Source organism: Bombina bombina, chromosome 4, assembly GCF_027579735.1.
Source record: "Bombina bombina isolate aBomBom1 chromosome 4, aBomBom1.pri, whole genome shotgun sequence".
NCBI classification, from domain to species: Eukaryota; Metazoa; Chordata; class Amphibia; order Anura; family Bombinatoridae; genus Bombina; species Bombina bombina.
In genome coordinates, this window is record NC_069502.1 from 795,919,885 (window position 1) to 795,943,422 (window position 23,538).

The 23,538-nt window shown below is 41.5% G+C and overlaps 1 protein-coding gene across 1 annotated transcript in view; it reads right to left on the reverse strand.

Annotated features, from left to right (window-relative positions):
• Positions 1-23,538, reverse strand: part of LOC128656999 (gastrula zinc finger protein XlCGF26.1-like) — a 208,062-nt gene that overhangs the window by 149,410 nt on the left and 35,114 nt on the right. The window contains exons 4-6 of the mRNA XM_053711214.1: positions 20,338-20,448; positions 19,598-19,684; positions 12,626-12,739 (exon numbers count right to left, since the gene is read on the reverse strand). Coding sequence (XP_053567189.1) covers positions 12,626-12,739; positions 19,598-19,684; positions 20,338-20,448 — 312 coding nt within the window. The remainder of the gene's footprint in view (positions 1-12,625; positions 12,740-19,597; positions 19,685-20,337; positions 20,449-23,538) is intronic.

Consider the following 23,538-nt stretch of genomic DNA (forward strand, 5'->3'; position numbering starts at 1 on the left):
GAGCAAGTACCAAGATATCGTCCAAATAAGGAAACACCGCAATACCCTGCTCTCTGATTACAGAGAGTAGGGCACCGAGAACCTTTGAAAAGATCCTTGGAGCTGTTGCTAGGCCAAAAGGAAGAGCAACAAATTGGTAATGCTTGTCTAGAAAAGAGAATTTCAGGAACTGATAGTGATCTGGATGAATCGGAATATGAAGATATGCATCCTGTAAGTCTATTGTGGACATATAATGCCCTTGCTGAACAAAAGGCAGAATAGTACTTATAGTCACCATTTTGAATGTTGGTATTATTACATAACGATTCAAAATTTTTAGATCCAGAACTGGTCTGAAAGAATTCTCTTTCTTTGGAACAATGAACAGATTTGAATAAAACCCCAGACCCCGTTCCGGAAAGGGAACTGGCACAATTACCCCGGATAACTCCAGGTCTGAAACACACTTCAGAAAAGCCTGAGCCTTTACTGGGTTCACTGGAATACGTGAGAGAAAGAAACTTCTCACAGGCGGTCTTACCTTGAAACCTATTCTGTACCCTTGAGAAACAATGTTCTGGATCCAATGAATTTGGATTGAACTGATCCACACATCTTTGAAAAATCTTAGTCTGCCCCCTACCAGCTGCGCTGGAATGAGGGCCGCACCTTCATGCGGACTTGGGGGCTGATTTTGATTTTCTAAAAGGCTTGGATTTATTCCAGACTGTAGAAGGCTTCCAATTGTAAACCGCTCCTTTAGGGGGAAGGGTCGGGTTTCTGTTCCTTATTCTGACGAAAGGAACGAAAACGGTTAGCAGCCCTAAATTTACCCTTAGATTTTTTATCCTGAGGCAAAAAAGCTCCCTTCCCCCCAGTGACAGTTGAAATAATAGAATCCAACTGAGAACCAAATAATTTATTACCTTGGAAAGAAAGAGATAGCAATGTTGACTTAGAAGTCATATCCGCATTCCAAGATTTATGCCATAAAGCTCTTCTAGCTAAAATAGCTAAAGACATATACCTGACATCAATTCTAATGATATAAAAAATGGCATCACAAATGAAATTATTAGCATGTTGAATTAGCTTAACAATGCTATACACATTAGGATCTGGTACTTGTTGCGCTAAAGTTTCCAACCAAAAAGTTGAAGCTGCAGCAACATCAGCCAAAGAAATAGCAGGCCTAAGAAGATAACCTGAACATAAATAAGCCTTCCTTAGATAAGATTCAAGCTTCCTATCTAAAGGATCTTTAAAAGAAGTACTATCTGCCGTAGGAATAGTAGTACGCTTTGCAAGAGTAGAGATAGCCCCATCAACTTTGGGGATCTTTTCACAAAACTCCAATCTATCAGTCGGCAAAAGGGTACAGTTTCTTAAACCTTGAAGAAGGAGTAAAAGTACCACCCAGACTATTCCATTCCCTAGAAATTACATCTGAAATAGCATCAGGAACTGGAAAAACCTCTGGAATAACTAGATGAGGTTTAAAAAACAAATTTAAACGTTTACTGGTTTTAATATCAAGAGGACTGGTCTCCTCCATATCTAATACAATCAACACCTCTTTTAATAAAGAACGAATATACTCCATTTTAAATAAATATGAAGTTTTGTCAGTGTCAATATCTGAGGCAGAATCTTCTGAACAAGATAGATCCTCATCAGAGACAGATAAATCAGAATGCTGTCGGTCATTTAAAAATTCATCGAATTTATGAGAAGTTTTAAAAGACCTTTTACGTTTATTAGAAGGTGGTATAACAGACAGGGCCTTCAGAATAGAATTAGAAACAAATTCTCTCACATTAACAGGAATATCCTGAACATTAGATGTTGAAGGAACAACAACAGGTAATGGATTACTACTAATGGAAATATTGTCTGCTTTTGAAAGTTTATCATAACTAACACAAACTACAGCCGGAGGAACAGTTACCACAAGTTTACAACAAATCCACTTAGCTTTGGTAGAACCGACATCAGGCAGCAGCATTCCAGAAGTAGATTCTGAGACAGGGTCAGATTGAGACATCTTGCAATATGTAATAGAAAAAACAACATATAAAGCAAAATTATCAATTTCCTTATATGACAGTTTCAGGAATGGGAAAAAATGCAAACAGAATAAGCCTCTGGAAACCAGAAGCAAAAAGAAATAATGACTTAAATAAATAATTTCAAAAATCTGGCGCCAAGTATGACGCCCACAACTGACAAAATATTTTTTGGCGCCAAAAACGTCTGCAACAAACACGAGCGTCATAGATGACGCAACTACGTGAAAACTCTCGGCACCAACTAAGACGCCGGAAATGACGTCATTACGTCAACAAACGTAATTCTTGTGCCAAAAAAGTCTTGCGCCAAAATTGACGCAATAAATTATAGCATTTTGCGCTCCCGCGAGCCTAACAGCCCGCAATTTAGAAAAGAAAGTCAATTTGAAAAACTTTCAGGTAAGAAATAATTTTTTCATATGCATTTCCCAAAATGAAACTGACAGTCTGTAAGAAGGAAATATACTGATTAACCTGAATCATGGCAAATACAAGTATAAAACATATATTTAGAACTTTACATATAAAGTGCCAAACCATAGCTGAGAGTGTCATAAGTAAAAGAAAACATACTTACCAAAAGACACTCATCTACATAAAGTAGATAGCCAAACCAGTACTGAAACGAGACTCAGTTGAGGTAATGGTATATAAGAGTATATTGTCGATCTGAAAAGGGAGGTAGGAGATGAATCTCTACGACCGATAACAGAGAACCTATGAAATAGATCCCTGTTAGGATGAACATTGCATTCAATAGGTAATACTCCCTTGACATCCCTCTGTCATTCACTGCACTCTGAGAGGAACCGGGCTTCAGCATGCTGAGAAGCGCATATCAACGTAGAAATCTAGCACAAACGTACTTCACCACCTCCATAGGAGGCAAAGTTTGTAAAACTGAATTGTGGGTGTGGTGGGGGGTGTATTTATAGGCATTTTGAGGTTTGGAAAACTTTGCCCCTCCTGGTAGTAATGTATATCCATATGTCACTAGCTCATGGACTCTTGCCAATTACATGAAAGAAATACTAATAATATTTACAGGATAAAATATCTAAAAGAACATTACTAAGTAAATTAATACAAATATAACAAGATAAAAATATAACAAGATTCATAAAGTTATAGCCAAAACAATAAATTTTTGTGTTTGGACTCTTAGTGGAACTATAATGATACTACATAAATAATGTCTCAATAACACATAAAAACAAATACAAAACGTTTGTATTGCACTGCAGTGGATAATAAAAAAAGGGGGACTTGAGATTGAACACTTAAAAAAACAGTCTTTGCGATCAAAAATTGGAAATCCGGATAATAGTGCTAGAGGATCGGGGTAACGACCCAAGTCGTTATGATTTTACCTGTGATGTTACCATCGATTGTTAGAAAATAGATTTATACTCTGTGGTTGTGATCTGTGATGTTGGACCCGTATGTTACTTGAACTTCCAGGTCATATACGGTAATCCTATACTGTTAAAGGAATGATTCAAATATGGGCCCATATCAGACTGCATTATAACGTACCAAATACACTGAGCCAAGTTCTCCTGTGTAAACGTTTTATTTTGGAACATCTTTATGTACTTTGAAGCTGCGATAGTAGCTTAAAGGAGCTTACAACAACAATCTGTCTAAGATACTGGTGTTTCAGCTATTACTAATAGCAGACTTGCAAATCTTTATTTGGAAGCTGCGATAGTAGCTAATAAAGATCCAACTTTATCTTTTGACCAAAGGAAAAGAACAAACCAGCCCACTTACAAAACTGTTGAGGATACATAGAGGCTTGGCAATATTGCTCTATCAACGCTCTAAGAATCATTCCTTTAACAATATAGGATTACCGTATATGACCCGGAAGTTCAAGTAACATACGGGTCCAACATCACGGATCACAACCACAGAGTGTAAATCTATTTTCACAAATAAGGACGTAAGGAGAATACGTTTTGCAAAACTAACAATCGATGGTAACAACTCACAGGTAAAATCAGAATGACTTGGGTCGTTACCCCGATCCTCTAGCACTATTATCAGGATTTACAATTTTTGACCGCAAAGACTGTTTTTTAAGTGTTCAATCTCAAGTCCCCCTTTTTTTTTATATTATCCACTGCAGTGCGATACAAATGTTTCTTTTTTATGCGTTATTGAGACATTATTTATGTACTATAATTATAATTCCACTAAGAGTCCAAACACGAAAATTTATTGTTTTGGCTCTAACTTTATGAATCTTGTTATATTTTTATCTTGTTATATTTGTATCGATTTACTTAGTAATGTTCTTTTAGATATTGTATCCTGTGAATATTATTAGTATTTTATTTTTATAGAATAAACATTTGCTTATTTTATAATCACATTATCTGATTTTTATTTCATTTTATCCAATTTTGGTGTTTTTAAATCACACATCTACCCACGTAATTAGGTTATTTTCTATTTTTATTATTATTTGACCACATTAGTATACATACGTATCTAATTTGTATCGTTAAGGTCTTATGGTTAGGCTCAGTAGTCCTGCAATTCTTATATAGTGTATTATCAAAAGCTAGAATTTATCTTTAGAAGCGCACATAGCTCCCCTTATTGCTGTTTCTATACTTAAAGTCCTTTACAATGGGGTTTGAATACTTAGGACATTTCGAGGTAAAATATATTTCTTTTTTACATAGAGATGTTCAGGTGATATTTTCTAGTCAGTTTTTTACAGCTATGTTTATGTTATGTACATTTGGGTATCATAGCCCTTTAATTTTAAATTTAAATAAAGAGGTTCTATCCAACTCCTTATTTATATCCTTTGTGGTTAATGCATCCAACTTATAAAGCCAAAAGCCTTCATGTTTTTTAAGTAGTACCTCTCTGTTGCCTCGGAAATTGAATGACCTGCAATCAAAAAGTGATGTGCAACAGGGGCATCTAAATCCTTTGTCCTAATATTAGATTTATGTTGTAGGATCCTATCTCGGATGCTTTGGGTCGTTCTACATAAATAATGCCACGCAGCATTTAATCAGGTAAACTACAAATGAAGCATTGCAGTTAAAATGCCCCTGGATTTTAAATTTATGTCCTGTATTTGGATTTAAAAAGGTACCACCCTTTATCATGTTATTACAGTTAGAACAGTTCAAACATGAGAAACTTCCATTGTTCTTGGAGGTAATGTAACCCTGTTTAGAAATTTTCTGACTACCCACATCAGCTGATCTCTTAGATTAGGCAGACGGGTATATGCTGGCATTGGTAAATGTCTAAATCCTTCCAGGGTTACAATCTCTCAAAATATGCTAGTGCTTTCAATCTATACCCTGTATCCTTGCATTATATTCAGATACAAAAAAAAAAAATCTATGGGGATCTTTATTATCCATTATTAATTTCATATTATCATATTCCTAGGTGAATCTAAAATAGCCTTAAAGGAACAGTCTACACCAGAATTTTTATGGTTTAAAAAGATAGACAATCCCTTTATTACCCATCCCCCAGTTTTGCATAACCAACACGTTTATATTAATATACTTTTTACCTCTGTGATTACCTTGTATCTAAACCTCTGCAGACTGCCCCCTTATCTCAGTGCTATTGACAGACATGCAGTTTAGCCAACCAGTGCAGACTCCTAAATAACTCCACAGGAGTGAGCACAATGTTATCTATATGATACACATGGACTAGTACTGTCTAACTGTGAAAAACTTTCAAAATGCTCTGAGCTAGGAGGCGGTTTTCAACGGTTTAGAAATCAGTTTGAGCCTAGCTAGGTTTAGCTTTTCAAAAATGCCACCAAGGGAACAAAGCAAATTTGATAATAAAAGTAAATTGGAAAGTTATTTACAATTGCATGCCCTATCTAAATCATGAAAGTTTAATTTTGACTAGACTGTCCCTTTAATCTTTTTTTTTCTCCAGATGGATAACCCCTATCTATAAATCCATTTTCCATTTCCATGCATCTAATCATTGCTAAATCATCATCATTGCTATTCTTCTCAATCTTAATAATTGACTTTGTGGCAATGACTGCAATAAAGATGGAGGGTGTGCAATTGAATAGTGTAATATGCTATTTCTATCTGTGTTCTTCCTATACAAGTCTGTTTTAAGTGAACCACCAGCTTTGTATACTCTAGTATCTAAAAAGTTAATATCTTCCTCACTCCGGGACAATGTAAATGTAATACTTTGAAATGCAGAATTAAGATACCTAACAAACTTTCTAGGGTCCCAACATCACTCCACCAAATGCCAAAGATATAATCTATGGAGCACCACCAAGTGGTACCACATAGTAAACATAATTTATTCTCAAATACAAATCTCTCTTCAAAAAAATTAATATAAATATTCGCACAGGTAAGGGCGATGTTGCAGCCCATCGCAGTTCCTTGCCTCTGAATATAAAAAGTAATTGTAATACAAAATTAAAAGTAATTGTAATACAAAATTATCTCCATCAATTCAATCATAAACTGTTGTTGTATTACTGAAAATAAGTTACTTTTAGCTAGTGTACATTTAATCACATCAAGGCCACTAGTATGAGGAATAGATGTATAGAGACTTACTATGTCTAAACTAAAAAATATACATTTCTCCATATAATAAATAGAAATATACATTTCTCCATATTATAAATATATTATTAATAAATATATTATCCCCAGATAATAACATTTTCTCAAAAAAAAAATCAAAGACATTGATTGGGATAAAAAAGGTCTCAACAACTTATCTAGGTATATGTAGATGTGGGTAGTGAAAATTTCTAAACAGGGTTACATAACTTCCAAGAACAATGAACTGTTCTAACTGTAATAACAATACATCCAAATACAGGACAGAAATGTAAACTCCGGGGGTATTTTAACTGCATTTATAGTATACCTGATTAAATGTTGTGTGGCATAATTTATGTGGGGAAAACAACCCAAAGGGTCCAAGATAGGATCCTACAACATATATCTAATATTAGAACAAAGGTTTTAGATGCCCCTGTTGCACATCATTTTTGGATTGCAGGTCATTTAATTTCCCAGTTAAGGTTACAGATTATAGATTTTGCACCTATTCCTAGATGTGGAAACAGTTACTCCTTAAAAAAACATGAAGCCTTTTGGATTTATAAGTTGGATGCCTTAAAACCAAAAGATATGAATAGGGAGTTGGATGGAAGCTCTTTATTTAAGTTTAAAATTAAGCTCAAGTTTAAAATTAGGTGCAAATAAAATTTGGCTATAAATAAAATATGGAAGTCAATAATTATGAAAAACAAGATGGATAGTTCATTTTATTGATGGATATAAAATTACAAGAAATGTATCTTAGATTGTCTTCTTTGTATCTAATCTGTATAAGCTAAATTGTAACTATGGCCTAGATTTGGAGTTTGGCGGTAGAAGGGCTGTTAACGCTCCGCGGGCTTTTTTCTGGCCGCACCATAAATTTAACTCTGGTATCGAGAGTTCAAACAAATGCTGCGTTAGGCTCCAAAAAAGGAGCGTAGAGCATTTTTACCGCAAATGCAACTCTCGATACCAGAGTTGCTTACGGACGCGGCCAGCCTCAAAAACGTGCTCGTGCACGATATCCCCATAGGAAACAATGGGGCTGTTTGAGCTGAAAAAAAACCTAACACCTGCAAAAAAGCAGCGTTCAGCTCCTAACGCAGCCCCATTGTTTCCTATGGGGAAACACTTCCTACGTCTGCACCTAACACTCTAACATGTACCCCGAGTCTAAACACCCCTAACCTTACACTTATTAACCCCTAATCTGCCGCTCCCGCTATCGCTGACCCCTGCATATTTTTTTTAACCCCTAATCTGCCGCTCCGTAAACCGCCGCAACCTACGTTATCCCTATGTACCCCTAATCTGCTGCCCTAACATCGCCGACCCCTATATTATATTTATTAACCCCTAATCTGCCCCCCACAACGTCGCCGACACCTGCCTACACTTATTAACCCCTAATCTGCCGAGCGGACCTGAGCGCTACTATAATAAAGTTATTAACCCCTAATCCGCCTCACTAACCCTATAATAAATAGTATTAACCCCTAATCTGCCCTCCCTAACATCGCCGACACCTAACTTCAATTATTAACCCCTAATCTGACGACCGGAGCTCACCGCTACTATAATAAATGGATTAACCCCTAAAGCTAAGTCTAACCCTAACACTAACACCCCCCTGAGTTAAATATAATTTAAATCTAACGAAATAAATTAACTCTTATTAAATAAATTATTCCTATTTAAAGCTAAATACTTACCTGTAAAATACATCCTAATATAGCTACAATATAAATTATAATTATATTATAGCTATTTTAGGATTTATATTTATTTTACAGGCAACTTGGTAATTATTTTAACCAGGTACAATAGCTATTTAATAGTTACCTAGTTAAAATAATAACAAATTTACCTGTAAAATAAATCCTAACCTAAGATATAATTAAACCTAACACTACCCTATCAATAAATTAATTAAATAAATTACCTACAATTACCTACAATTAACCTAACACTACACTATCAATAAATTAATTAAACACAATTCCTACAAATAAATACAATTAAATAAACTAGCTAAAGTACAAAAAATAAAAAAGAACTAAGTTACAAAAAATAAAAAAATATTTACAAACATAAGAAAAATATTACAACAATTTTAAACTAATTACACCTACTCTAAGCCCCCTAATAAAATAACAAAGCCCCCCAAAATAAAAAATTCCCTAGCCTATTCTAAATTAAAAAAGGTAAAAGCTCTTTTACCTTACCAGCCCTGAACAGGGCCCTTTGCGGGGGCATGCCCCAAGAATTTCAGCTCTTTTGCCTGTAAAAAAAAAACATACAATACCCCCCCCCCCAACATTACAACCCACCACCCACATACCCCTAATCTAACCCAAACCCCCCTTAAATAAACCTAACACTAAGCCCCTGAAGATCTTCCTACCTTGTCTTCACCATCCAGGTTCACCGATCCGTCCTGAAGAGCTCCTCCAATGTCCTGATCCGAGCCCAAGCGGGGGGCTGAAGAGGTCCATGATCCGGTCAAAGTCTTCATCCAAGCGGGGCAGAAGAGGATCTTCCATCCGATTGAAGTCTTCAACCAGGCGGCATCTTCTATGGTCTTCTATCCGGAGCGAAGCGGCAGGATCCTGAAGACCTCCAGCGCGGAACATCCATCCGGCCCGACGACTGAACGACGAATGACTGTTCCTTTAAGGGACGTCATCCAAGATGGCGTCCCTCGAATTCCGATTGGCTGATAGGATTCTATCAGCCAATCGGAATTAAGGTAGGAATTTTCTGATTGGCTGATGGAATCAGCCAATCAGAATCAAGTTCAATCCGATTGGCTGATCCAATCAGCCAATCAGATTGAGCTCGCATTCTATTGGCTGTTCCGATCAGCCAATAGAATGCGAGCTCAATCTGATAGGCTGATTGGATCAGCCAATCGGATTGAACTTGATTCTGATTGGCTGATTCCATCAGCCAATCAGAAAAATCCTACCTTAATTCCGATTGGCTGATAGAATCCTATCAGCCAATCGGAATTCGAGGGACGCCATCTTGGATGACGTCCCTTAAAGGAACAGTCATTCGTCGTTCAGTCGTCGGGCCGGATGGATGTTCCGCGCTGGAGGTCTTCAGGATCCTGCCGCTTCGCTCCGGATAGAAGACCATAGAAGATGCCGCCTGGATGAAGACTTCAATCGGATGGAAGATCCTCTTCTGCCCCGCTTGGATGAAGACTTTGACCGGATCATGGACCTCTTCAGCCCCCCGCTTGGGCTCGGATCAGGACATCGGAGGAGCTCTTCAGGACGGATCGGTGAACCTGGATGGTGAAGACAAGGTAGGAAGATCTTCAGGGGCTTAGTGTTAGGTTTATTTAAGGGGGGTTTGGGTTAGATTAGGGGTATGTGGGTGGTGGGTTGTAATGTTGGGGGGGGGGGGGTATTGTATGGGTTTTTTTACAGGCAAAAGAGCTGAAACTCTTGGGGCTTTCCCCCGCAAAGGGCCCTGTTCAGGGCTGGTAAGGTAAAAGAGCTTTTACCTTTTTTAATTTAGAATAGGGTAGGGAATTTTTTATTTTGGGGGGCTTTGTTATTTTATTAGGGGGCTTAGAGTAGGTGTAATTAGTTTAAAATTGTTGTAATATTTTTCTTATGTTTGTAAATATTTTTTTATTTTTTGTAACTTAGTTCTTTTTTATTTTTTGTACTTTAGCTAGTTTATTTAATTGTATTTATTTGTAGGAATTGTGTTTAATTAATTTATTGATAATGTAGTGTTAGGTTAATTGTAGGTAATTGTAGGTAGTTTATTTAATTAATTTATTGATAGGGTAGTGTTAGGTTTAATTATATCTTAGGTTAGGATTTATTTTACAGGTAAATTTGTTATTATTTTAACTAGGTAACTATTAAATAGCTATTGTACCTGGTTAAAATAATTACCAAGTTGCCTGTAAAATAAATATAAATCCTAAAATAGCTATAATATAATTATAATTTATATTGTAGCTATATTAGGATGTATTTTACAGGTAAGTATTTAGCTTTAAATAGGAATAATTTATTTAATAAGAGTTAATTTATTTCGTTAGATTTAAATTATATTTAATTTAGGGGGGTGTTAGTGTTAGGGTTAGACTTAGCTTTAGGAGTTAATCCATTTATTATAGTAGCGATGAGCTCCGGTCGGCAGATTAGGGGTTAATAATTGAAGTTAGGTGTCGGCGATGTTAGGGAGGGCAGATTAGGGGTTAATACTATTTATTATAGGGTTAGTGAGGCGGGTTAGGGGTTAATAACTTTATTATAGTAGCGCTCAGGTCCGCTCGGCAGATTAGGGGTTAATAAGTGTAGGCAGGTGTCGGCGACGTTGAGGGGGGCAGATTAGGGGTTAATAAATATAATATAGGGGTCGGCTGTGTTAGGGGCAGCAGATTAGGGGTACATAGGGATAACGTAGGTGGCGGCGCTTTGCGGTCGGAAGATTAGGGGTTAATTATTTTAAGTAGCTGGCGGCGACGTTGTGGGGGGCAGGTTAGGGGTACATAAGTATAACGTAGGTGGCGGTCGGCAGATTAGGGGTTAAAAATTTTTAATCGAGTGGCGGCGATGTGGGGGGAGCTCGGTTTAGGGGTACATAGGTAGTTTATGGGTGTTAGTGTACTTTAGGGTACAGTAGTTAAGAGCTTTATGAACCGGCGTTAGCCCAGAAAGCTCTTAACTACTGACTTTTTTCTGCGGCTGGAGTTTTGTCGTTAGAGCTCTAACGCTCACTTCAGAAACGACTCTAAATACCGGCGTTAGGAAGATCCCATTGAAAAGATAGGATACGCAATTGACGTAAGGGGATCTGCGGTATGGAAAAGACGCGGCTGAAAAGTGAGCGTTAGACCCTTTAATCACTGACTCCAAATACCAGCGGGCGGCCAAAACCAGCGTTAGGAGCCTCTAACGCTGGTTTTCACGGGTAACGCCAAACTCCAAATCTAGTCCTTTGTGTGATAGGAAAAGGGAAAAAAATGTATTCACTAGGTGGCGCTGTTGTTTCTTGTATCTCCTCTTTTTTAACCATGGAATAAAGGCATTTGGAACTATAGTGATGCGGCTGGTTTTGACTTTTTACTGTTTAGGGGTTTGCAGTTACCCTCACAGCCTGCACACCCTATGTAATATTATTGTGCTGGATCTATTGTGTATTTGTGATCAAAATTCAGATAGCTAGTACTGCCTTGCTGCCCCTTAGCCTACTTGTTTAAAAAACGTTTAATTGACGTATTAACGTGTAAATATATGCGCAAAAAACACATGTATAATACATTAAAATAAAGTATTTCACTCATAGTTATATATTTAATACAAAGACAAGCTTTATTATTGAAATAAATGTTCTAACAGTGATTTAAAGGAATATGGTCTATGATCTGGTGCACAAATGTGTATGTGTGTGTTTTTATTTATATATGTGTATAAATATACAGAAGCTATGCAGAAAGGGACTCAGCGAGGTCCCAATATCCAACCTCTAGATGTTAGGGGCTCTGGCTCTTGCGGTAACATTTTACTTTCAACTTGTAATACAAGAACAAGAATAGAAGCTCTATTGATTTAACTTGAGCGGAGTTGGCACTAAGTAGTGCTTATATTTTTGTGATTCATTTCTAATTTAGTCCTTAGTTATTCATACAGGTTTTTATAATCTGCACACTGTCTGTAACGATCTGAGAAAATATATCTGTTATCTACATGAGACAAAATGTCTCCATCACACAATATTCCCTTTACTTAACCCCTTAAAGACAGACGTACCCTATACGTCCATGGTCGTTAAGGGTTTAAATAGCGCAGCTTTGCCGGCAGTGGTGAAGCTGTGCTACGACGGCATACCTTACTTCCAGAGGCATACAAATATAGCGCAGACCTGCGCTATATCTGGCAGATATTTGGGGGTATGTTAACCACTGCTGATGTACAGGGTACATCTGCGATTAAGGTGTTAATTACCGCTAATTACCTGTAGCCATAGTTATAGGAACTTCATCCTCCTCAGTCTTCACATGATCAAACACATACGGTTCTCCTCTGCACTCAACAGCTGAGCCCTCTGAAGACGTCATATCCATATGGCCTATACAATAAGAATATACATGCATATGTGTAAGTTGAAGTACTGGTGGAATGTATCAATGTATCTCTCATTATATATAAATAAAAGTCATGTGATGACCCAAAAATTACTGTGCACACAAGAGAATTATTTAGTAGACTAATCACACTTACTCACCTGTATCTCACACACAATATATGTGCACACTTGACTGTAACTCACATGCCTCACACAATATACATGCACATTTACTTGTGACCTATGTACCTCACACATAATATTCATGCACACTCAGCTGTAATACAGAAATAAACATAGAGATGCACTCAACTAGGATTAGACCGGAAGCTGGAAATACTTCCTTGCTTAGCCCCTCCTTACTCCCAGGGTACAAACTCTTTCTGCACACTATGCCTTTCACAAAGGAAAAATCTCCTGTAGCATATCAGTCTGACCCTGCCAAATGACAGTCCAGAACCGAAATACCAGGCAAATCTCCTTTGAACAAGGGAAAACAAACAAACCCCACACGTACGTTTCGGCCTTTATGGGCCTCGTCAGTGAGGTGCAGTTGCATCCCTCAATAGGATGTGTGCAAGGAGGCCACGTCTGGTTACCCCTTTTACTCTTAGGATGACCTAAGAGAATTTGCATAAATACAGAAATAAACATAGAGATGCACTCAACTAGGCTTAGAACTGAAGCTGAAAATACTTCCTTGCTTAGCCCCTCCTTACTCCCAGGGTACAAACTCTTTCTGCACACTATGCCTTTCACAAAGGTAAAATCTCCTGTAGTATATCAGTCTGACCCTGCCAAATGGCAGTCCAGAACCGCAATACCAGGCAAACCTCCTTTGAAAAAGGGAAAACAAACAAACCCCAGACGTACGTTTCGGCCTTTATGGGCCTCGTGTCAGGGTTTTTTCCCTGTTGTGTTTGCCATGTGCTGCTGGCAGCCATTTTACTCACCTCTCTTCCTGACTATGGTGCATTGTGGGGGATGCTGCTCAATTCCTGCACTTCCTTTTATCGCCAGACTGGTGTGCATCATCCATGGGAGACTGGATGCAGTCTCAGAATTGTGATGTCATCACTTATTATTTAAAGGGCCACTGTTCAGTATTCTTTGCCTTTGCGTTGTCTCAGACCTGGTTGTGAGAGTTCCTGTGGATTACCTGGCTGCCTGACGTTCTTCCTGGTTCTTGATCCCTGGCTTGTTCCTGACTCTGCTGTTTTCCTTGTTCCCGATTCCGGCTCGTCTGACTATTCGCTTTGGCTCCTGACTCGGCTCGTCTGACTACCAGCTCTGGTTTTGATTCCTGGCTTGTTATTTGACTTGTGGACTTTTTATTATTTTTTGCTATTAATAAAGGTGTGATTATTTTTGCACTTCTCGTCTCAGTCTGATTCCTGGCACCCTGACATTACGCAAAGGCCATGAATCCTGATGGTGCTAATAATCCACCTTTACCTGCCATCATTTCCAGGATGGATGTACAGGATCACCGCTTGGATCAATTTGCACTAGCCCTGCAAACCCTGCTGACTCACACTGCCCATTTGGACCAAAGTGTCCCGCAAGTTATGGCTGCTCCTGTTTCCGCTGCTGCACCTATGCCTACCAGGAGCATGTCCGGTTCTGCACCTCTACCTCAGCGATATGGAGGCGATCCTATTCAGTGCAGAGGGTTTTTGAACCAGGTGGGCATTTACTTTGAGATGTTACCTCAAGCGTTTCCCTCTGACAGAGCTAAGGTGGGATTTCTCATCTCGTTACTCTCTGACACAGCTCTTGCCTGGGCTAATCCCTTGTGGGAGACTAATAAACCTGTGTTTTCAAATTACCCTGAATTTGTGGCCTCCTTTCGAAGGGTATTTGATGTTCCAGCACGCTCCTCTGCTGCTAAACGACTCATGTCCATTCAGCAAGGTACAAGATCTGTTGCTCAGTATTCTATTGAGTTCCGTACGCTTGTCGCAGAGGTAGGTTGGAACAATGAAGCCCTTGTTGCCGCCTTCTTTCATGGGCTCTCTGATGCGATTAAAGACGAAGTTGCTGCCAGAGATTTACCAGAGGATCTCGAGGCATTGGTGTCTTTTTTGATCCTAATTGACAGACTCAGAGAGAGGCCCTCTTTCAAGGAGCGCTTGCGGAAGCCTCCTGTTCCGTTGTCTCCTACGTGTTCGTTCCAACCCTTGCCTCCCTCTCCTCCCATGCCTCCTGGTCCAGAGTCAAAAGGGACTGCTGAGCCGATGCAGCTGGGATTCACGCGCCTCTCTGCGGCAGAGAGGGCCTTTAGGAGGAGGGAGGGGCTCTGCCTTTATTGTGGGTTACAGGGCCACCTTTTGAAGTCTTGTCCTACACGGCCGGGAAACGCTCACACCTAAGGTCCTGTCGGGGGCAGACCTTGGGTGGTTTATCCTCGTCCCCGGAACCGCTTAAGGAGAAACCTTTGGTCACGGTTGTCATTTGCTGGGTGGACTCCTCCATAGTAACCCAGGCTCTTGTTGACTCCGGTGCTGCGGGCTATTTCATTGACAGTGCTTTTGTGTCAAAGCACTCCATTCCTGTTTTGCCTCGGTCCGTTCTGCTTGCTATTGAGGCCATTTATGGCAGGCCCCTTCAGCCCGCACTCGTTACTCACGAAACTGCTCCGTTGTCCATGGCTGTTGGGGCTCTCCATTTTGAAACCCTCCAGTTCCAGGTGATAAACTCTCCGCATTTTCTGGTTGTTCTGGGTTATCCCTGGCTCCAAAAGCACAATCCCAGTCTCGACTGGCGCAGGTCCGAAATTTTGTCGTGGTCCCCGCAATGTATTTCCACTTGTCTTCGAAAACCAGTTAAAGTTTTGTGCACTTCTTCGGTTTCTCAATTGCCAGAGGAGTACTGAGAGTTCCTCGTGTTTGACAAGGTGCGTGCCGGTACGTTGCCTCCTCACCAGTCTTACGATTCTGCCATAGACCTGCAACCCGGAGCCATTCTTCCTCGGGGCCGGGTGTACCCTCTGTCTGTTGCAGAGAATTGTGCTATGGAGGAGTATGTTGCCGATGCTCTGTCGCGGGGGATCATCCACAAATCCTGCTCTCCTGCAGGGGCTGGCTTCTTCTTTGTGAAGAAAATGGATGGCAAGTTAAGACCATGTATCGATTATAGGGGTCTTAATCGTCTTACCATTAAGAATGCTTACCCTATTCCGCTTATTACGGAACTCTTTGACCGCCTCAAGGGAGCTACGGTCTTTACTAAACTTGATTTGAGAGGAGCGTACAATTTCGTTAGGATTAAGGAGGGCCACAAATGGAAAACAGCATTTAACACCAGGAACGGGCATTATGAGTATCTTGTAATGCCCTTTGGCCTATGTAATGCTCCTGCTGTTTTTCAGGAATTTATTAATGATGTCCTACGAGATATGTTGCAACAGTGTGTTGTGGTGTACTTAGACGACATCCTCATACACTCACCCACACTTGAGGCTCATCGTTTTAATGTTACACGGGTTCTTCAGAGACTACGTGAGAACGGCCTGTTTTGTCAACTCGAGAAATGTGAGTTCCATCAGACTCAAGTAACCTTCCTAGGTTATGTTATCTCCGTTGCAGGGTTCTCCATGGATCCTGACAAGTTATCTGCAGTTCTGCAGTGGCCTCGACCAGTTGGTCTTCGGTCTATTCAACGTTTTTTGGGGTTCACCAATTACTATAGAAAGTTTATTAAAATCTTTTCTTTCTTGGTCAAACCTATCACAGACATGACACGTAAAGAGAATGATCCACTCCATTGGTCACCTACTGCCATTAAGGCTTTTGATAGTCTTAAGACTGCCTTTGCTGCCGCTCCAGTTCTGGCTCATCCTAACCCTGTCCTGCCTTTCGTTCTTGAGGTCGATGCGTCTGAGACTGGAGTAGGTGCCCTCTTGTCTCATCGTCCTACGCCTGACGGTTCCTTGCATCCGTGTGGTTTCTTCTCTAAGAAATTGTCTCCAGCGGAGTGCAATTATGAAATTGGCGACATGGAATTACTGGCCATAATTTTGGCACTTAAGGAATGGAGGCATCTTCTCGAGGGTACTAGCGTGCCAGTGCTCATTCTTACTGACCACAAGAATTTAACTTATCTATCTGAAGCAAAACGTTTGTCGCCCCGACAGGCCAGATGGGCGCTATTTTTGTCTCGGTTTAATTATGTGGTCTCCTACCTGCCTGGTAGTAAGAATGTTAGGGCTGATGCCCTCTCTCGACAATTTTCGCCTCTGTCCAAGAAGGAGTCTGTACCTACTCCTGTTACACCTCCTGACCATATTTTTGCTACCATACGTACTCATTTGACTTCTCCCTTGGGGGAGGAGATCCTGGCTGAACAAACCAATGCACCTCCTGAGAAACCTAGTGGTAAGTGTTTTGTTCCCGAGAATCTTCGAACTAAACTTTTGCACACTTACCACTATCCTAAAGCCGCAGGTCACCCAGGCAAGAACCAAATGATTTGGTCTGTCACTCGACAATTCTGGTGGCCAGGTCTTCATTCTGATGTTGCTGCGTATGTTGCCTCCTGCTCAGTTTGTGCACAGAATAAGACTCCTCGACATCTTCCTGTGGGTCTTCTTCAACCTATTGCTAATGGTGAGCGCGTCCTTGGACACATCTTTCCATGGACTTCATTGTAGAGCTCCCTGTTTCCAATGGCAATACTGTTATCCTTATGGTGGTTGACCGGTTTTCTAAAATGTCACATTGCATTCCCTTGATGAAGCTGCCTACCACTCAGGAGCTTGCTTCAATTTTTGCCCGGGAGGTCTTCCGTTTACATGGGTTACCCAAGGAGATCGGGACCGGGGTAGCCAGTTTGTCTCCAGATTATGGCGTTCCTTTTGTGCTCAAATGGGGATCCAGCTTTCCTTCTCCTCTGCATATCACCCTCAATCCAATGGGGCTGCGGAACGGTCTAATCAAGCTCTGGAACAGTTCCTCCGTTGCTATGTCTGAGATCACCACAATAATTGGTCTGAACTGTTACCTTGGGCAGAGTTTGCTCGTAATAGTGCTATTAATGCTTCCTCCAAGATATCCCCGTTCATGGCAAATTATGGGTTTCAACCATCTTTGTTGCCCAGTTCATTCATGTCTCAGGGTATTCCGGCTTTGGAGGAGCATCTCCGGCAACTCCGTTCCACATGGGTGCAGATTCAGGATTGCCTTCATCGTTCTATGCAGTGCCAAAAGTTCCAGGCTGATCTTGGCGTCTGCCCACACCTTCCTACCAGGTTGGTGAGAGAGTTTGGCTGTCCTCCCGCAACTTGAACCTTTGTGTGCCTTCCAATAAATTGGCTCCCTGTTATGTTGGTCCTTTTCAAATACTCAGACGGGTTAATTCTGTGGCCTACGCTCTTGACCTTCCTCCTGCTATGCACATCTCCAATGTTTTTCATGTCTCCCTCTTGAAACCATTGGTTTGTAATCGGTTTACCACTGTGTTGCCTCGCCCCCGTCCAATCTTTGTTGATAACCATGAGTATGAGGTCAGCAGCATTATTTACTGTCGTATGTCCAGGGGCCGTGTACAGTATTTGGTTCACTGTAGAGGCTTCGGTCCGGAGGAGCGTTCTTGGGTTCCCTCCTCTGATGTTCATGCTCCCGCCCTCCTCCGTGCCTTCCATGCCCGTTTCCCCAATAAGCCTTTTGTCCTCCCACGGGGGAGGGGTCGTTGAGGGGAGGGAACTGTCAGGGTTTTTTCCCTGTTGTGTTTGCCATGTGCTGCTGGCAGCCATTTTACTCACCTCTCTTCCTGACTATGGTGCATTGTGGGGATGCTGCTCAATTCCTGCACTTCCTTTTATGGCCAGACTGGTGTGCATCATCCATGTGAGACAGGATGCAGTCTCAGAATTGTGATGTCATCACTTATTATTTAAAGGGCCTCTGTTCAGTATGCTTTGCCTTTGCGTTGTCTCAGACCTGTTTGTGAGAGTTCCTGTGTATTACCTGGCTGCCTGACGTTCTTCCTGGTTCCTGATCCCTGGCTTGTTCCTGACTCTGCCGTTTTCCTTGTTCCTGATTCTGGCTCGTCTGACTATTCGCTTTGGCTCCTGACTCGGCTCGTCTGACTATCAGCTCTGGTTTTGACTCCTGGCTTGTTATTTGACTTGTGGACTTTTTATTATTTTTTGCTATTAATAAAGGTGTGATTATTTTTGCACTTCTCGTCTCAGTCTGATTCCTGGCACCTCGTCAGTGAGGTGCAGTTGCATCCCTCTAAGGCATGTGTGCAAGGAGGCCACGTCTGGTTACCCCTTTTACTCTTAGGGTGACCTAAGAGAATTTGCATAAATACAGAAATAAACATAGAGATGCACTCAACTAGGCTTAGAACTGAAGCTGGAAATACTTCCTTGTTTAGCCCCTCCTTACTCCCAGGGTACAAACTCTTTCTGCACACTATGCCTTTCACAAAGGTAAAATCTCCTGTAGCATATCAGTCTGACCCTGCCAAACTCAGCTGTAACCCACGCACCTCACACACACAATATATGTGCACACTCACCTGTAACACAAGTACCTCACACACAATATACGTGCACACTCACCTGTAACCCATATATCTCACATACAACATACATGCACACTCATTTGCATCTTGTGTACCTGACACACAACCTGCTAACTTCAGTCCTTAGACAAAACACACATGCACACTCACCTGTAACCTATATCCCATAGACACAACATACACACACACACACACACTCACTTGTAACCCATATCCCATAGACACAACATACATGCACAGTTACCTTTGACCTACATCCCTCAGACACAACATATGTGCACACCCACCTGTCTCCTGTGTCCCTCAGACACAACACACGTGCACACTCACATGAGCTGATACTCTCACTGGTTTCCACATCTGGTGATTCCATCTCTTCTGTTATCTCAACTTTCAATATATCAGCGTTATCGTCATCTGTAAAAATAAAGCAGATTCTGTTTTTTATCCCATGATCTAGTTTTTATAACTTTACCATAAAACAGTTTGTGTATTTCTCAGACAGCAACAAATACACACACTGTGGTACATCCTCTCTATTTTACTTTTTGCATAAAGCTTTCTTTTCTGGGCTGTGCTCTGCCATTTTCCAGTCAAAAAATACAACATGAACTAAACAAGGGTTAAAATTCATGTTGTTATCTGCGCTTATAAACCAGACAGTAAACTACAAGAGAGAGCAGTAAGTAACTGTGTGCATAGCCCCGGCAGACTCTCACGTATTACTACTCACCGGCAGGGAGGGAGAGCAGTAAGTAACTGTGTGCACAGCCCCTGCAGACTCTCACGTATTACTACTCACCGGCAGGGAGGGAGAGCAGTAACTGTGTGCACAGCCCCGGCAGACTCTCACGTATTACTACTCACCGGCAGGGAGGGAGAGCAGTAAGTAACTGTGTGCACAGCCCCTGCAGACTCTCACGTATTACTACTCACCGGCAGGGAGGGAGAGCAGTAACTGTGTGCACAGCCCCGGCAGACTCTCACGTATTACTACTCACCAGCAGGGAGGGAGAGCAGTAAGTAACTGTGTGCACAGCCCCGGCAGACTCTCACGTATTACTACTCACCGGCAGGGAGGGACCAATGTATTTCAGTCTGATAACTATTCATGTCGTCATCTGCCTCATCCTCTTCCTTCACATTTAATAGCCCAGTGCCCAGGTTTTCCTCTAGATGCCCTGTAATTACAACAGGAAATCACCTGATAATACACGGTATGACATAAACTTATATAACAGAAGTTTGTACTTTCTGATTTAATTTATTACACAATTTGTAAAAGCCTAATCATTTAGCTAAAAGTATCACAAAAAAAACAAAACAAAACAGGAGTGTGTCTGGAGCACACATGGCAATAGTTTTGCAAAAATGTCATCCATTTGCAAGAGCACTAGTTCTGCACCCAGCTATACACTGAAGTGCTGCACCATATTGTATCTAATAAGTTTATGTAACCAGCGGTAACAGAATATAAGATGCCACAGTGCTGCACACAGTGATGTTGTCTGTAGACGCACACAGCTAGGGTAAAAAACATAAATTATGCTTACCTGATAACTTCAATTCCATCGTTACAGAACCTGGCCACCAGAAGGAGTCAAAGACACCCCAGCCAAAGGCTTAAATACCGCCCCCATTCCCCTCATCCCCCAGTCATTCTGCCAGAGGGAACAAAGAAACAATAGGAGAAATATAAGGGTATAAATGGTGCCATAATTTAGGTATGCCCAACGGAGAACCAGGCGGGAGCCGTGGACTCTCCTAACGATGGAAATGAAATTATCAGGTAAGAATATGGCTTAATTCATTACTTGTGGGAAACAAAATACCAAAGCTCTAGAGGACACTGAATGAAAAACGGGAGGGTAAAAAAGAGGCGGACCCTATTCTGAGGGCACTACAGCCTGCAAAAACCTTTCTCCCTAAAGCTGCTTCAGCCGAAGCCAACACGTCAAATTTTAAAACTTTGAAAAAGTATGTAAGGAGTACCAGGTAGCCACTTTACAAATCTGCTTCCTGTCTCATAAGCCAAGCGAGTCATGCTCCTCAGCCAAAAAGATAGGTAAGTGGAAGAAGCCTTCTGCCCATTGTGATTCCTTAACTAGACAACAAACAAAGCTGAAATTTGTCTGAAATCCATTGTAGCCTTAGGACACAAGGAAGGAACTACAATTTCCTGATTAATACACAACCTTAGGGAGAAATCCCAATCCAGTGCGAAGGACAGCCTTATCGGCATGGAAAACCAGGTAAGGAGGCTCACAATGCAAGGTCGCTAATTTAGAGACTCTGCATGCCGAAGCAATAGCCAAAAGAAAAAGAACCTTACAAGACTTGAGTCTTAATGTCAAGAGAATGCATAGGCTCAAACGGAGCCCCCTGCAAAACCCTAAGAACCAGATTCAAACTCCAAGGAGGAGCAGAATGTCTTAATACAGGTCTTATCCTGGACAGAGCCTTAACAAAAGACTGTATATCAGGAAGCTCAGCGAGCTTCTTGTGTAACAACACAGAGCCAAAATCTGTCCCCTCAAGGAACTGGCTACAAGTCCCTTCTCAAACCGTCCTGGAGGAAGGAAAGAATCCTGGATACCCTGACCTTATGCCAGGAATATCCACGAGTTTCACACCAGAGTAAGTAGGTCCTCCACACCTTATGATAGAGATAGATGAGTATCGATCGCATTCTCAGAAAATCCTCTCCTAGCTAAGACTAAGCGTTCAATCTCCACGCAGTCAGCCTCAGAGAATCTAGATTCTGATGCACAAAGGGGCCATGTACCAGCAGGTCCCTGCAACAGGGCAACCTCCATGGAGGAGACAATGACATCCATAATAGATCCGCAAACCACGTCCTCCGCGGCCACGATGCAGCAATCAGAGTAGTTGTTTGATTCGTGCCACTACTCGAGGTAGAAGTGGTAACGGTGGAAAAATGTAGACCAGGTTGAATCCCCAAGGCACTGCTAAGGGGATCCCTGCACCGCAACCCGTATCTGGGTAGCTTGAAGTTGAGTCTGGACACCATGAGATATCTCCGGAGTCCCCATCTGTTGCAAATCTCTGCAAACACTTTGGGGTGAAGAAACAATTCTCCCGGATGAAACAACTGTCTGCTGAGAAAATCCGCTTCCCAGTTGTCCACAACCGGAAATCCGAGATACTTCCCTCATGGCTTGGGAGCTTCTCCTTCCCACCTGATGGTTGATGTAAGCCACAGAGGTGATGTTTTCCAACTGGAATCTGATGAACTTGGACAAACCCAGGAGGGGCCAAGCCCCCAAAGCATTGAAGATCACTCAAAGTTCCAGGATGTTGATCGGGAGAAGAGACTCCTTTATGACTCCACCTGTCCAGTGCCTTCCTGGCACCCCAAACTGCTCCCCAACCTGAGAGACTCGCGTCCGTACTCACAATCTCCCAAGATGGTCTGAGGAAGGATGTTCTCTGATCTGGACAGAGCCACCAAGAGAGGGATTCCCTCGACCCGTTGTCCAGAGAGATCAGTTGGGATAGATCCGAGTGATCGCCATTCCACTGCCTCAGCATGCATAACTGAAGAGGCTGGAGATGGAATCTGGCGAATGAAATTCCATCTATAGTGGATACTATGAGCCCAATCACATCCATGCACCGGGCCACTGATGGCCTTGAGGAGGTTTGAAGGGTAAGACAGCTGGAGACAATTTTGCAATATCTCTGGTCTGTTAGAAATATTTTTATGCATATGGAGTCTATTATCGTGCCCAGGAATTCCACACTGGTACTGGGAACCAGAGAACTCTTTACTGAGTTTATCTTCCATCCATGAGATTGCAGAAGAAGAAGAGGAGCTCTTGAATGGTCCTCTGCCAGCCGGCAGGACGGAGCCTGGACCAGAATGTCGTCCAAATAAGGAGCTACTGCAATACCTCTGGATCTCGCCACCGCAAGCAGAGATCCCAGAACCTTTGTGAAGATTCTTGGAGCAGTAGCCAGACCGAAGGGAAGAGCTACAAACTGGAAGTGCTGATCCAGAAAGGCGAACCTTAGGAACTTGAAGTGATCCCTGTGTATTGGCACATGAAGGTAGGCGTCCTTCAAGTCTATCGTAGTCATGAACTGACCCTCTTGAACTAGGGGCAGTATAGACCTTATCATTTCCATCTTGAATGATGGGACAGACAGAAACTTGTTTAAGCACTTTAGGTCTAGAATTTGGTCAAAACGTGCCCTCCTTCTTTGGTACCACGAAAAGGTTTGAATAGTACCCTAGACCTCTTTCTGCT